This window comes from Neocloeon triangulifer, unplaced genomic scaffold, assembly GCF_031216515.1.
Source record: "Neocloeon triangulifer isolate White Clay Creek 2 clone unplaced genomic scaffold, ASM3121651v1 ptg000001l, whole genome shotgun sequence".
Classification (NCBI taxonomy): Eukaryota; Metazoa; Arthropoda; class Insecta; order Ephemeroptera; family Baetidae; genus Neocloeon; species Neocloeon triangulifer.
The window spans coordinates 11,607,161-11,621,221 of record NW_026775544.1 but is presented as its reverse complement, the minus strand read 5'-3'; the positions used below and the strand labels follow the sequence as shown (position 1 = coordinate 11,621,221).

At 38.3% G+C, this 14,061-nt stretch overlaps 3 protein-coding genes across 6 annotated transcripts in view; 2 read left to right on the top strand and 1 right to left on the bottom strand.

Moving 5' to 3' along the window:
- Positions 1-296: 296 nt before the first annotated feature.
- Positions 297-1,869, top strand: LOC132192865 (C-type lectin BfL-2-like). The gene is made up of 4 exons (XM_059613052.1): positions 297-458; positions 526-581; positions 634-733; positions 794-1,869. Exons 1-4 carry the CDS (start codon positions 386-388, stop codon positions 1,060-1,062), a joined length of 498 nt encoding a protein of 165 aa, XP_059469035.1. The 5' UTR covers positions 297-385; the 3' UTR covers positions 1,063-1,869.
- A 207-nt stretch (positions 1,870-2,076) lies between these two features.
- On the top strand, positions 2,077-3,040 carry LOC132193921 (C-type lectin-like). The gene is made up of 4 exons (XM_059614879.1): positions 2,077-2,265; positions 2,323-2,378; positions 2,468-2,567; positions 2,629-3,040. The coding sequence occupies exons 1-4, from the start codon at positions 2,193-2,195 to the stop codon at positions 2,913-2,915; spliced, it is 516 nt and encodes a 171-aa protein (XP_059470862.1). The 5' UTR covers positions 2,077-2,192; the 3' UTR covers positions 2,916-3,040.
- Positions 3,041-3,529: 489 nt separating this feature from the next.
- Positions 3,530-14,061, bottom strand: part of LOC132193893 (roundabout homolog 2-like) — an 80,991-nt gene continuing 70,459 nt past the window's right edge. The window contains exons 1-17 of one of the 4 annotated variants that reach the window (XM_059614868.1): positions 10,695-11,106; positions 10,412-10,565; positions 9,730-9,860; positions 9,351-9,617; positions 8,939-9,066; positions 8,301-8,661; positions 7,688-8,235; positions 7,405-7,630; positions 7,225-7,340; positions 6,622-6,985; positions 6,192-6,460; positions 5,997-6,129; positions 5,754-5,938; positions 5,470-5,695; positions 5,207-5,358; positions 4,980-5,148; positions 3,530-4,689 (exon numbers count right to left, since the gene is read on the bottom strand). In XM_059614868.1, the coding sequence (XP_059470851.1) occupies positions 4,586-4,689; positions 4,980-5,148; positions 5,207-5,358; positions 5,470-5,695; positions 5,754-5,938; positions 5,997-6,129; positions 6,192-6,460; positions 6,622-6,985; positions 7,225-7,340; positions 7,405-7,630; positions 7,688-8,235; positions 8,301-8,661; positions 8,939-9,066; positions 9,351-9,617; positions 9,730-9,860; positions 10,412-10,565; positions 10,695-10,722 (3,561 nt within the window). In that variant the 5' untranslated portion in view covers positions 10,723-11,106 and the 3' untranslated portion in view covers positions 3,530-4,585. Of the gene's footprint in view, positions 4,690-4,979; positions 5,149-5,206; positions 5,359-5,469; positions 5,696-5,753; positions 5,939-5,996; positions 6,130-6,191; positions 6,461-6,621; positions 6,986-7,224; positions 7,341-7,404; positions 7,631-7,687; positions 8,236-8,300; positions 8,662-8,938; positions 9,067-9,350; positions 9,618-9,729; positions 9,861-10,411; positions 10,566-10,694; positions 11,107-14,061 lie in introns of those variants that run through there. The other 3 variants (XM_059614842.1, XM_059614860.1, XM_059614850.1) reach the window with 3 other exon arrangements.

Genomic DNA, 14,061 nt, shown 5'->3' with positions numbered 1-14,061 from the left:
GAAATTACTTATTATTTTATAACCAACACAACTTTTCTCTTAAAAATTAAGAAAAAGGAATTTCAAAGAGAAAAAAACTTTTAATGCAAGCGATAGCTTTGTCGGCAATTTCAAAAGGAATATAACAGAGACAATCTTTGTCCGCTCACTTGCAAATGTCAAAATTTGACTTGTCTCAAAACTAATCAAAACCTCTGATATCAAGTAAAAAGTGTGCTAAGTTATTTTCCGCGGCCGTGACGTACTTTGATGCAAATCTTATCACAAAGATAATAGTGCTACTTAGAAATAACGGTTTAGTTGAAACGCAAATCATTTGCGATAGAGGTTTTTGTTAATTAGCTACACTATAGCAAGTTGGCCCAGTGTATTTAGAAGGTTAAATATGAAGCACCTGAGCGTGTTTGTCGTCGCTCTCTATGCAGTTTTTGCTATTTCGAACGTTGCCTCTTTGTCAGGTAATTTATTTTAAACTACTCAAGATGCCAAATTTAACGGCAAAGAATAAAATTATTTTTTTAATAGACGAATGGACTACTTTTAAAGAGGGACAATACATAATGAAGATTCTTTCGGGGCCTGTAAGTAAAATTTATTTCAAAGTGAAATTTTTATTTTTATTCATGACCACAGGCAACTTGGCTTGACGCTGTTAAACAATGCAGAGAGCAGGGATACGAATTACTGACAGTTGAAAGTCAGGCGGAGGAAGATGAAGTGCTTGCAGTTTTTGGTGAAATATTAATTTTTAAAATTAATTTCAATAATTCTTATTTGGTGTTAATTTTTAAAGGGCCGTACATTACCAATAGACTGTGGCTTGGCGGTACCGATCTCGGTAAAGAGGGTAGCTTTTACTGGTATTCAACTGGGGCGCCTCTTAATTTCACTGCCTGGCACGCTGGTGAACCAAGCGGAAACAACCCTTCCAACGGAGTAAAAGAAGATTGCCTGCAGTATCAAAACAAGAATGGCGTTATTCTGTGGAACGACTCGGTTTGCGAGAACGAGTACAACTTCATATGCGAACTTTATGACCCTTGCGCAAGAAGACCATTTTAATTGCTGGATATTTTTCTGTAACATATTTTTAATACATACCTTAATATTAACCAGAACTTATGATATTATTTAATATTTTCACTTTCATTCTTTATACACCCTAGTTTTTAATTCAAGCAATAACATTATTCACTTTTTTTATATCTTAATTAATCTTATAATAGAATGATAAAATATTCAGCGCCAAAATGTCGGCTCTTTTGTCTTATCTTAAAATGTAAAACTTGAGAAATTCTCTATTTGAACCAATGCAAGACTTTTATATAATCATTCGTTTATAATTTTGTCACTAGCTGTTCTCTACACAAAATCTGTGAAAACTCTCTAGAACTTTGTTTTAAATCCAAAAAGTTAACAGAGTAAACTAATATTATCTAAAATTTTATAATATTTAAGGACTTGAAACATTGTTTCAAAGTGATAGATAATATTTTAAGATCATCGAAAATGCTTTAATAAATGTCAATATTTCTTATTAAATGGTAAACAAATGATATGAAATTGATTTATCATATCTTCTAAGAATGAGATCATGAAATTAAAATTTAATTTCACTGGCTATTTCCGTTTTACGCGTTTCACTTTTTGAATACAATTCTTTTGGCACTTCCGATTCTTTAAAAAAGAATGTATTAAAACTCTAATAGTAATGATAAAAACAACTTAAGGGATGTATAATGACGGTTCCAATGTATTTATGTATTTTTCACTCTCGTTATGTTAAATTGTAGTTTTTACTTGCACATCAAATTTATTTTGCTTATATCCAATTAACACCAATAAACTTCGTATTTGAACTAAATCAGATTGCTGCGCGTCTGTCCATACAACTTTTTATTGAAAAAAAAAACTCCATGTCAAATCCAGAAAAGGTTTTGGCAACGATTTTCTAAGGTCACCTGAGTGTCGCTGAGAGATAAATATGAAGTCACTCCGTTTTTTTCACATCGTGGACTTCTCCCCTTGTAAATCTTATCGAACAGACGAGATAAAATTTCACTTCAATTGCTGTAAGTAGCAATTACTGTGTATCTTAAAAAGTTCATGAAACGCAAATCATTTAAAGTTTCACGGTTGACGTTAATTAGACTACTGCATCAAGTTGACCCAGATTTGACTGCAGGTCAAATATGCAGCGTCTGAAAGTGCTTTTGGGCGCAATCTGTGTACTTCTCGCGATTTCACGGGTCTCCTCAGTGACAGGTAAAATGTATTTAAAAAGTTTAAGATCATTAATTAAATTAATTATTGTTTAAAAAGACGAATGGATTACTTTCAAGGGTGGAAAATACATGATGAAGGTGTTATCGGAACCTGTAAGTTTTGTTTAAAGGAAATTGTAACTATTGTAGTTAACAAATAGTTACTATTTCAACAATTTTTTTTTTTTTTTTTTTTTTTTGAGGACACTTGGCATGGCGCTCTTAAACAATGCAGGAACCAGGGATATGACTTGCTAACAATTGAAACGGAAACGGAGCACGAACAAGTTGTTGTACTTTTCGGTAAAATATTATTTGCAAACTAACTATCAGACATTTATTTTGCAATTTAATTTCAAAAAAGGGCAATACATTACTGATAGAATGTGGATTGGCGGAAGTGATCTTGGCAAGGAGGGCAGCTTTTACTGGTATACAAGTGGGGCGCCGGTGAACGTTTCTGCAGCCTGGCACCGTGGCGAGCCCAGCGGAATTCCCCCTAACAGCGGCCCTTGGAACAAGGAAGATTGTATGCAGTATTATAACAACAAGGGAATTATTATGTGGAACGACTCGATGTGCAGCAAAAGATACCCATTCATTTGCGAATATTATGATCCCTGCGCAAAAAGGTCATTTGTAATTGACTAGAGAGTAAAAATGTCATATTAATCGCAAATATAATTATTCAGATACTTCAACATTTTAAAAAACTTTAATATTACATATTATGTACCGCATTTTCTAAAAAATAGGTAAAAAAAAAACACTTCTTTTTATCAAGTAGCCGTGATTATACATTCAGGGCCAGTGACGGCTCCCTTGTCTAATCTTTGGTGTTAATGACATCAATTCTAATTTGGAAATGCGCATAACTGCTAAATTGTTATTACGTAGCTCCTTCCATCAGAGTACTTGATACGTAATGTAAGAATGCACTGCAAAAATTTCAATCACAAATATAAATATTTAGAAATAATAAAATTTAATTAACAAATAAAGAAATTAAATATAGAATTTATCAAAAAACTGTATATTAAATTATAAAATTTTATCTCCTGCTTTAAATAAGATTAATTTAAAGTAAAAAACAACTATAAATTTATTTATTCCACATGGAGGTGATAGTTTCACTTTTACCTTTCATTTACTATGTCCAACTGTTGCTCAGATTTTTTTAAAGCCTAATAAAATGCATTTTGGGTCGGACGACGCTCATCAATTAATAACTTAAAAATAAATAAAATAAAACGCAATCATTCATTTATTAATATTTATTTTTTTGCAATTTCCTACACGAAATATCCTTAGACATGGATGGTCACATTATTTTAACTCCATTATTAAATTAGTTTGTCAGTCAGAATGGCAGTGTTTTCAAATTAATCTGAAAACAAAAGCATATTACATTATTTTTTTCATTCTACTTTATGCCATCAAATACACATTCCTCTCAGCTATTCAGAGACACATTCATTTTTGATAGGTTTGACATCAAACCTATGTGTACATTTTATGTTATTCTTGTCCAACAATTGAATTTACATCATTCCAACAATTGAATTTCCTGCACTAGAACATCATAGTTAGCCTTAACGCTAAGGTATTACTGACATGTTATTCATAGAAGTGGATGCAAACTTGTACAGCAATATTAGATATTTTTTCCGGCATGGATCTGGCGCCTCTAAGGATAAATTGCTTTGATCGTTTAGCTTTTTTGGCTTTTTATATAGAAAGTATACAAAATGGATTGGACAAATTCCTAATGTGATATATAGGACTTATTAACCTGACCTCAGACTAAGTTGGTCAATCGATTATTTTTGCCACATTCAAATCTAAAACTTCTACCAAAGTGTGTATTTTTTTTATCCTCCAAGAAATATGGTGTTTTTTTTTTCATTATTTATTAAGAAAGCTGAATCTCCAGCCGTCTACAAATGATTCAAGGGTCCTGCCTTTTGCTTCCAAAATTCAAACAAGGATTAGGTTGTCTGTTAATGCCAAGGAAGGGTTATGATGGCGCGCGATTTGAGATTTTCACGTCTCATCCACATTGATCTAGGACTATACACAGCCTTAACAAATTACAAATTAACAATTGTGGCATGGCCTACCCATTACATTTTTATGCATTTTACAGTGATCGTCCCCTCGATTTTCTGCTGCACATTATTTACACACCGATAAATGATGCGTGGCAATTTATTGCCAAATCACAGCGTAACAAGAGAGAGTCCATATATAAAAAAACACATGCTACAGCGAGAAGAAAAGGAGGAAAAATTGATTTGAGCATCTCGAGGCAGCGGTCCTCTCTATTGCTGGTGAGCATTCAACGGGGGTAGAGGAGGCTTGTGCGCCGCATTAGGACTATGAGGACTTGCTAAGGGCGATGGGTTTGACCAATACATGTGTCCCTCTGAAACAATTTTTTAAATGATTAAGAAAAATACAAAATAGTAAGATTTCATATAATAAAATTAATCGTTTTCAAATTAAAAACTTTAAAAAAAATTGTAAATAGATTTCATTAAAGAAAGAGGAATAAATAATATTCATAAAATGATCAACCTGGATCAACTTTTTTTTATCAATTATTTTAATTATTTTAAGCTAATAAATTTATAATGAAATTTAATTTTCCTAATAAATACAAACTTCAGTTACTTAATAAGTAGGAAATATTATATTAAGCATATTTAAATTTACCAGGTCTATCAAGCGAGTTGGAGATATTTGATTGCTTCCTCCTCGGAGGTCTGTCTCTTCGCTGTTGACGACCACTGCTGTAATTGGAATCGGAACTGTACGGTGAGGTTGGCCTCTTGTGCTGCCGATCAAACCTCTTTTGCTGCTGGCGCCCTGCATGTTGGCAGATCTGAAATTGAAAAATTACTTATAATCTCTCAGCTCTTTAATATTAAATAAAAACTCACTTTAGTCATTGCTTGATCCTCATAGGCACCATCAGCGTCACTGCACGAGCAGCAGTTTCCGTTGACATGGTCATCCTCCTCGCTGGTTTGTGCACTGCTGTACCCCTGTCCTGGCTCACCAGCCACGCTGTACTCTGCCTCACTGTAGTCAACTGTAGAACAAAATTATGCTAATTTAGGGAAAATTTAAGAATTGTGATTTTATATAACTAAATGAAAGTAAAAAAAAAATCCATTTTTCTTCAATTTGAGAACAAATTTACCTATGTCAGGCACCATGTTGCGTCTGTTGCTGCTCAGCAGTCTAGCAGATTCGCCAGCCAAACTCGGGAGTGAAGATTGGATGCCGCGGTCTGTCAGTCCAAGCTCGTCGTAAGGAACTCCTGGGGGTGGTTGAGTTGGCGCAGGCAGACGAGACTCACTTGCCATGCTGTTCCAATTCATGTGAAGTCTTCGGTTAGGAAGGGGACTTGTGCCCTTTTTAAGAGCCTGTGAATTTAGAATATTAACTTCAATAAAAGCTGAGCATTTTTCTATTTCAACGCACCTGAAGAAGTCTGGCACTTGCAGGAGTGTCGGGCCTGTCGTTCATTCCGAGTGGAGGAGGATCTTCCTGGGGAGGTGGAGGAATGAAGTCGGACCAACTCGGACCCAGAGGACCATTGTTTGCAATTGACATTTTGTTTCGTATACTTGAGGGCTTCTTGTGACGCTGCAGCAAACCACCGTCTTCTGATTTTTGAACGATTTTTTTTTTATTCAAATTACATTCCAAATAAAAAAACCTTACCAATATACAAATTTGATTGGTGGTCATGAGAGCCCATGCTGCAGTTGTCAGGCCGAGGGCAAGAATCATTTGAGCTTGAAGTCTTAGGGTCACTGGCTGAGGAACTTGGCACTCCACAGAAAATTTGCTCCTCCTATAAAATCAAATGTATGTATATTAAATCAAAGTACTTATTAAATGTACACCAAAAATTACCAGTGAGGTGTCGCGGCGAGCTGACCCGATGAGGGTGGTCGTAGCGTAGGGGCCTGGAAGTTGAGGAGGTTCTCGTCTCCCAAAGGTCGACAGTCCTCGAGGGTCAACTTCGGCATAATCAGACCCTGCATTTGATCCAGAGAGCAAATTTTGCGTTCCCGGGGTATTCCTGTCCTGAGCGCCCCAACCTCTGTCAATCCACAAAGGCGCCTGTTTCGTGTTACCCATATCTAGTGATGCCAATTCCATTGCCTTCACCACAGGAACTGCTGATTGGAAGAAAGGTTAGAATATGTCAAATTTATTATTATAATAAAAATAATAAATTAAATTTCAGTAGAAATAGAGAATGACATTTAAATTACAAAAAAGATTTATGCAATGGATTATTTGAAAATTATAATTTCATAATTTATAATTTTGAGCTAACCACTCTGGTGTCCGAGTTGCTTTTTACTGGAGTGATGTTTGCGGACGTAGAAGAGAACGGCGCCCATGACCAGCAAGACCAAAGAAATGAGAGCCGCAAAGAGAACATGCCAATTGTCTTGCAGAAGCGGATTTCCTGTTTCACCAGCGCTTTGCAGGTTGGAGTCACTTAGAAGAAGAGACGCAGGGTCCATTGTCAGAATGACTGGAGAAGAGTAAGGGCCCATTCCGGCTCTGCTGTAGGCCACTACACGCACAGAGTATGCAATGCCGGTGGTCAGATTGTTGAGTCGAACTGTCAGGGTGGTGGCGTTCAAATTCATTTGAGCCAGAACTTTTGAGCTGTTCGCACTGCGCACTTGAATCTGCAAAAATAATAAATAATGTGATTATCAAAGGTTAATTAAAATGGTGATTTTAAAAATTTGGCAATGAAAATAATAATGAAATGCTGTATATAAATAATTAATTAAAATCAAAATTTTTTAATTTTTATATAAATATTTTTAAATTCCAAATATTTAATACTTTTAAGCTCTTTATTTATAAATTTTACAATTTATTTTAATTTTTTTTTTATCAAGAAGCGTTTGAAAAAAAATACCTTGAAGCCCAAAAGTATTCCATTGTGGTGTTGCGGCGGTGGCGGACTCCACTTGACGAAAGCTGATGTATTATTTATCATGCCCACTTGCACATTCTCAGGAGGAGCAGATGGAACTGTAAATAGAAAGAAAAATTTGCATTAGACAAGGAATTACAAGGAATTGCCACAAATATATACCATCTTCAATGGTCTGGACGGTGCGGGAGTTTGAGGGTTGGCCCTCAACAGTCTTGTAGAAGGGCACCAGGAAGAATTCATATTTTGTGAATTCTTTTAACTGGCGCACCACATAGCTGGTGGCTCCTGAGTTGAGCACAGTGATCATGGCGTAGTTCTGGGAGCCACTGGAAATATCTCTGTAGCGAACGTACAGTCCCTCCACATATTGCTCCTCTGACAAAATCTACACAAAATATAAATTTCAACATTTAAAATTTTCAATTAAATTTTAAAAACAAACCTCCCAAACAAGTCGAACCGAAGTCGAGCTAGCAGGTTGTGCGTCTTTCAGCTCGACTATTTTGGAGCTGAGTCGCTGCCTTGCATCTCCAAGGTCCAGCTCGAGCCCATTATTTCCTCTTCTAGCCAAAGTGTGCACTCTGTCTGAGAGTGGACTTGGCGGTGAGAGGCCATGCGAGTTCTCAGCTCGGATTACAAAAATGTAACTTGTGTTTGGCTTGAGCTGCGTGATCTTGATGCTGCTGCCAGTGACCCGGTGGGCAGCAACACTCCATCCACTTTGGAGCTCACTGCTGAAAACCTCCACTGTAAATCCGACCAGTGGGGATGCGCCTGGAGAGCCTGATTTCCAATTGAGCAGCACAGAAGTGTCCGAGATGTTGGACACGTTTGGCCTGTTCGGAGCACCGGGAAGGGTGTCCGGATCTGGAGTGCGGTGAATGTTTCTGTACTCGGGCGGAACTACAGTCAAAGAGGCGGACCAGGTGGTTTCACCACTCTCAGAAGAGGCTGTGCAAGTGTACAACCCAGTGTCACTCGGCTGGAGTTCTGCAAATATTAAAATATTTATTTTAAAATATGAAATTAATATAAAATTATTCAATTTAATTTACCATCAATGATTAAAGTGCCCTTATCGGTGATGGAAACCCGTCCAGTCTTGTCTAGGTTCAGGTTGACGTTGTCCTTGCTCCATCTGACCTTTGGGTCAGGGTCACCGACAGCCGAACAGGGCAGAACGGCCTTAGTTTTCATCGGCAGTGTTTGGTTGGATGGGCCAATTTGGATCAAGGGCGGAGGGAAGTCGTCAACGGAGGTCACCTCCAGATAAGCCTTGGCAATTTTGGAGCCGGCCACGCTGAGAGCTGAGCAAACGTAGTAGCCAGAATCGCCCCTTCGAGCTCCCCTGACCACAAGTTCGCCGGCCGCGCTGACGTGCAGACGACCATAGTCGTGCCCAGGGAACATCAACACCTAAACACGCAAAGCAAACAGTCGCCATAAGCACCTTTAATCTCATCTCGTCGGGCCGTTCAAAAGCATATATTTAATTGTGAGCTGGGGGAAATACCCACGAAAAAATAAATAAAACTCTGCCAAACAAAGGGAAAAATAGCATTTTTCTTTATTATATCAATTAAATTATAATTTAATTTGAATCAAATCGATCTGGACGTGTTGAATGAAAAAAACTTTATGCCAATTTACTACCGGATTGACGTTTTCAATTTAGGTAATACAAGTTTCGTACCTGACTGTTGCCCTCTTTACTCCAGAAAACCGAAGGCGGCGGCTGTCCGTGCGCAGAGCAAGTGAAGGTTGTCACACCATTGACAGCTACTTTGCGGTCATCGGGTTTGACAATGAAGTCAGGCGGAGCTGCAACAAAGTGGAACAAAACTTAAAACGTGTTTGAGTACTTTTAGCACCCGCTTTTATTTCTCCATATAAAATTCAAAATTCAGCATTTAACACAAGTTTTAAATTGAGAATATTGGAAACATATAATTAATTTTTTTCATAGTGCCAAAAATATTTTACACTCTAATTTTTTTTGAAAAATTAAAAAAAAGTGACTAATAGTTTAATACAAACAGATTTTTGTCCTTTGAAATTTTTTAGCGGTGTAAAAATAATCCTTGTAACATTTTTGGAGTACTTACAGTGAACAGTGAGCTGGGCTTGAGCAGATATTGACCCAACCACGTTTTCTGCGTGGCAAATGTACATTCCGTCGTCTCCAGGCTGCAAATCCTCGATCCTCAGCGACCTGTCGTCCAGGATGTGCGCCCTGCCGTGCGGCATTTTGCCGTCGGCCCTGCTCCAAAGAATGTTGGGCACAGGGTCGCCGTCGACGCGGCAGCTGAACTCGGCGCTCAGGCCTTGCAGTTCGGTCACGTCCTTTGGCTCTTTCACAAAGTACGGTTTCACTGCGCAAAATTGACACGTCAGTTTCGCAAGGAGGAAAAGAGAAGAATACAAAAATAACATCGAGTAAAAGAGACACCGGCAGATTTTCAATAACAAGATCAAAGTGCTTACCGTGAACTGAGAGCACAGCAACTTGAGAGCTCCGGTGACCAACAACATTTGTGGCCACACATTGGTATCGGCCCTCGTCACTCTGCCGTGCGTCATTAATCAGCAAATTGCCACCGTCCACAACGCGAATCCTGAGGAAAAGTTACAATAATTAACTTTCAATTGCCAACCTATTTTGTTTTTCCAGGAAATTTATTTTTAGTTTTTAGGAATCAGGAATCTTAACAATCTAATAAACTTACCTTGCAAAATCAATTTTTAAAGTTTTCATAGACATGTTAGTACCATTATAATTTCATTATTTGATTAATACTTTTTGGTTAAAACTGCACATATGATTTAGATATTACATTGTTATGCTTCACCAATAAATAACTAGCTAGCTTGGTATACTTTTAATAAAATATGAAGAAAATATTAAGCAGAATATAATTAATTACCTAATGGCTATGCTTGCTAAGTAGAATAACAATGAAATAAAAATAAAAATTGTAAATTATATAAAACTAAAAAAAATTAAAAAATATTGTTTTATAAAAATAACGAAAAAAAATATACATTTGTTTAAATTCAAAGTTTATATTTTTTTTTTTAAATATTAGTTAAAACTTTTTAAGTAGTAAATTTTTTAACAAACATCTACTACTAGCAAGTAAAGATATTATCATGTTGATCCACATACCTTCTCGACATTTCAAAATCGATTGTGCGGTTATTTTTGCGCCAGCTAATAGCGGGTTCTGGGTGACCTTTTGGAGCGCCGCACTCAAGAAGCGCGGGCTCCCCCTGAGCGACCCTGGTGTCCTTTGGCTCCACTCGGAACTCGTCTCGCAGAACTGAAATCAAAAGCAGATGGGCGGCTCATTAAAAAGATGAAATACGAGCGAATTTAAAATTTGCTAGTAAAAAAGTACGTGAAAATAGCCGCGCAAAAGAGATGGGAGTGCTTTCCGCTGTTTATTTACAGGCAATTTTCAAAACGTCCAGACGCATAAATCAATTTTTTATTTCGTCTCTAAATATGAGTCACGGAGACTGCCGAGTTCCGGTTGCAGCGAAATCTTGGCGCGTGTCATCCGAATGAAAGACGGATGGCTCGGCCGCTTTTGAGGAGTATATTTTTAACAAAAAATTCGAAAAGAGGAAAAGGGCGACCGCGGCGTGTGTGAGTGAGTCGGGCTCGGTTTCCTCTGCTTTCATTAGCACTCGACGCACACACCGCCTGTAAAGCCAGCAAGGGGAATAAAACACGCCATTTAAAACTACTGCAAACGAGCCTTCCTCCTTATTGCTCTGGTGGAGGCAAAAGCTGCTTAATATTCTCGACAGACACAATACGAGACGTTAGGCCCGCTTCTCAGCACAAACTTTTGAATTAAAATGGCTTTCCAAAACTTGGCTGTGCGCTTTTATTTTCACCCTTAATGCCGTGCCGTCTTAAACTTTGCCTTTCTCTTTTAAGTTGCTGTACGAAAATCTGCCTTTATGCATTTAGAATCGCCTCGCGGATTTTCCGGCAGCTTTGGCGTGCGTGTGTGTTGTTTTCAATTATACCCGGCTCTAAAAACACTGCACACACGCTCGAGCTGCTTTAATTTGAATTTAATAGGCGCGGCGGTTCTCTTTTGCATTTGCTTTGTACCACACGTGTTTCCAACTAACATTGGTTTAAAATATATATATTTGTGGCGGAGAAAAGAGCGACAAACGCATTATGTAATGGGATCACGTGGGAAACAATGGTTTTCTTGAGCGAGCGCAACGCCCAAAGTGACGCTCTCCGCTCGTATGCGTTATTTTTATTAATAATAATGGATGTGCTAGCACATTTTTCATTTTCGTCCCTCGCCTGTATGCGAGCATTCGCCAAATTATTGTTATTATTGTTTGAAAGTGGCGGAAAATCCACAGCCGCAGAACATAATAGACGGCTTATTTTGTGTGTATTAAAAAAAGTTGGGCATAATATAAACGTTAGAAAAAACACGTGGGAAATGCAAACATCTGAAATTGGGCTTGGCTCTCGGCTTTCACGCCTGTTTGTCAAATTAATTGACTTCATTACGCCCAAAAGTTAATCCGTTATTCTCAGTTGATTTGTTGCACTATAGCCTGCAAGCATTCTCTGATTATACCTGTGTCCATTTTTCTGTTTGGGCCAGGAATTTATATCTCTGCGCGTGAAAAAAATATTCTATAATCTGAACACAATATGCCCTTATACGGTCGGCAATATTTCTTTTGTTCCTTTAAAATTTAAATTTTTTTTCTGAGGCAATTTATTTATAACGACCTTGTATAGGTACCCGAGGGCACAGAAAAACTGCTCATGCTATTTAGGTGAAATCAGCTATGTCTGAATATTTCCGATTTCGCCTCTATCGCATTATTCGGATCCCATTAGGTCCAGGCCAGGAAGCAAGTGTGGGGAGTCATTCAATTATCTCGCCATCCGAGTCAGCCAGGTTTTTATCTAAAAACCGCATGCACACAGCATCTCTCTTCCTCTCTCTTTCCCATTTCACTCTCTGCTCCTTGTGAATAGGCAACGCCGGGGGAAGCGTGTGGGCGACTCCACCCCCGGCTGCTGCGCCTCCCTCGCAAATAAAACACACGCCGCCAGCAGACTACTTTTCTACTGAGGCCCCTTTGGCCTCATTAGTTGCTATTTGCCGCAGACGGATCCGCTCTATGATAATACAAATAGAGAATCAATACCAGAATCCACCTGCGTCTGCCCAAAACTGACGGACCGAGGGTTGCATGCCGCGACTCCTCTCGTCGTCGTCAACGTCAGCGGCCCCGGGTAAATAAATAAAAAGGAAAAGCTTAATGTGCGAGGGGATGATTCATTGTGAAATCAAACAGCCTGCAGGAATGGCAAACACCGTCAGGGCGGGACCTTTTGATTGCTCAGTCAGCATCGACCCCCGGCGCACAGCTGCTGATTGAGCAGCGGCCGAGAGGGCAGGTTAATCAAATTTCGCGCATGCCGAGCAAATTTACCGACGGGCTTTCCTCGTTCGGACCGACAAAGCTCTTTTTCAGGTAAAATTATGTGCATGCCCGCAATGTTTCGATTTCGATGAATTCCAACAAACCGCTGACAGGAGATGAAAAGAGCTTCGGTTATGCAACCAGATACGTGCCTTTTATTTATTATCTAAATGGAAAAGGATTGGTTTCAAAATGCTGAAATAAAATTCCTGCCGTGTCAGGAGTAATTTTCGTGATTGATTCTGCGTTATTATCTGTGTTATGCTGTGGTATTCAATTTTAATTTAATATTGTAATAATAAAAAATGAAACCAGCTAAACGTTCCTTAAATGTATGCAATTGCTTGCCTTATTGTAACCATCAGCTTTTACAGCAATTTTATTATAATTTTGTGAAAAATATGCCAAAATATCTAAAAAAACTAATTTTTTTTTATCAAATTAATCTAAAAAAATATAATGCAACCCGTTCAACGTCCATGCATCGTTCTTAATTGGTTGCCTAATTTCAACCGCTCAAGTGTCTAGCTTCATATATAGCTTGCAATAAAAATCCGAAAGTTTCCCTTCAACCTTTGCTTCGTTAAAGAAACATGCCTCTTGAATAGTTCAAAAAAAGCAACGACTCATTTACAGCTTTTGTCTAAAACCCTAAGTGCATTCTCTAATTAAGCTGCGAGCAAGGCAATTCCCATCAATCAACATTCATATTCCCCAACACATTCTTAAACTTCAGCTAATTTTATTTTTATCCCTCTGCTTTACTTCAAGTGACCGTATATACATAATGCATTATCATCAATTGCGCGTATACTCTAGATGCATTTATTCACATTAGTGCGACTTTCACAAAAGCCTCGCGATGATTGATTGTTTCCCCGGTCTTTTCAAAGGTTTTCTTCGCAGTGCGCAATTAAGCGCCATGAATAATCTAATAGCCGTCGCGCCATTATCTTGCAGGACCTCCTCCCCTTGGTCTCAATACAACTCGCTAATTGCCTCGAGATAGTAAAAATTATCATTTCGTCCGTGGTGGTGGCGGCGGCTCGTCGATATCTTTCTCTCCCTCATTGCGTTCGTCTCCCCAATTTTCTCTAAACACAGAGAGTGTGTGGAAGATAAACAAACTGCCAGCGCAGGAGCGAGAGCAGGGGAGCGACTCACTGAGATCATTCAAAGAATACCAAGAATTAAGAGCAGTGCTGGCTCCATTTATAAAACGGCTGATGCATCCTGCCTCTCGCTCTATATTTATATGTTGACAGTTAGCCTAGCTGGCGACAGGACTAGCTTTTAAAGTCTCGCCGCTTATCTAAGCATTATTTTGGACCCAAT

What these genes read in the sequence shown, in the direction of transcription:
- LOC132192865 (XM_059613052.1), top strand. Translation starts at nt 386, where the DNA reads ATGAAGCACCTGAGCGTGTTTGTCGTCGCTCTCTATGCAGTTTTTGCT. An exon ending in GAACGTTGCCTCTTTGTCAG is followed by an intron (nt 459 to 525) that starts GTAATTTATTTT and finishes TTTTTTTAATAG; the next exon opens with ACGAATGGACTACTTTTAAA. An exon ending in TGAAGTGCTTGCAGTTTTTG is followed by an intron (nt 734 to 793) that starts GTGAAATATTAA and finishes TAATTTTTAAAG; the next exon opens with GGCCGTACATTACCAATAGA.
- LOC132193921 (XM_059614879.1), top strand. Translation starts at nt 2,193, where the DNA reads ATGCAGCGTCTGAAAGTGCTTTTGGGCGCAATCTGTGTACTTCTCGCG. An exon ending in ACGGGTCTCCTCAGTGACAG is followed by an intron (nt 2,266 to 2,322) that starts GTAAAATGTATT and finishes TTGTTTAAAAAG; the next exon opens with ACGAATGGATTACTTTCAAG. An exon ending in ACAAGTTGTTGTACTTTTCG is followed by an intron (nt 2,568 to 2,628) that starts GTAAAATATTAT and finishes ATTTCAAAAAAG; the next exon opens with GGCAATACATTACTGATAGA.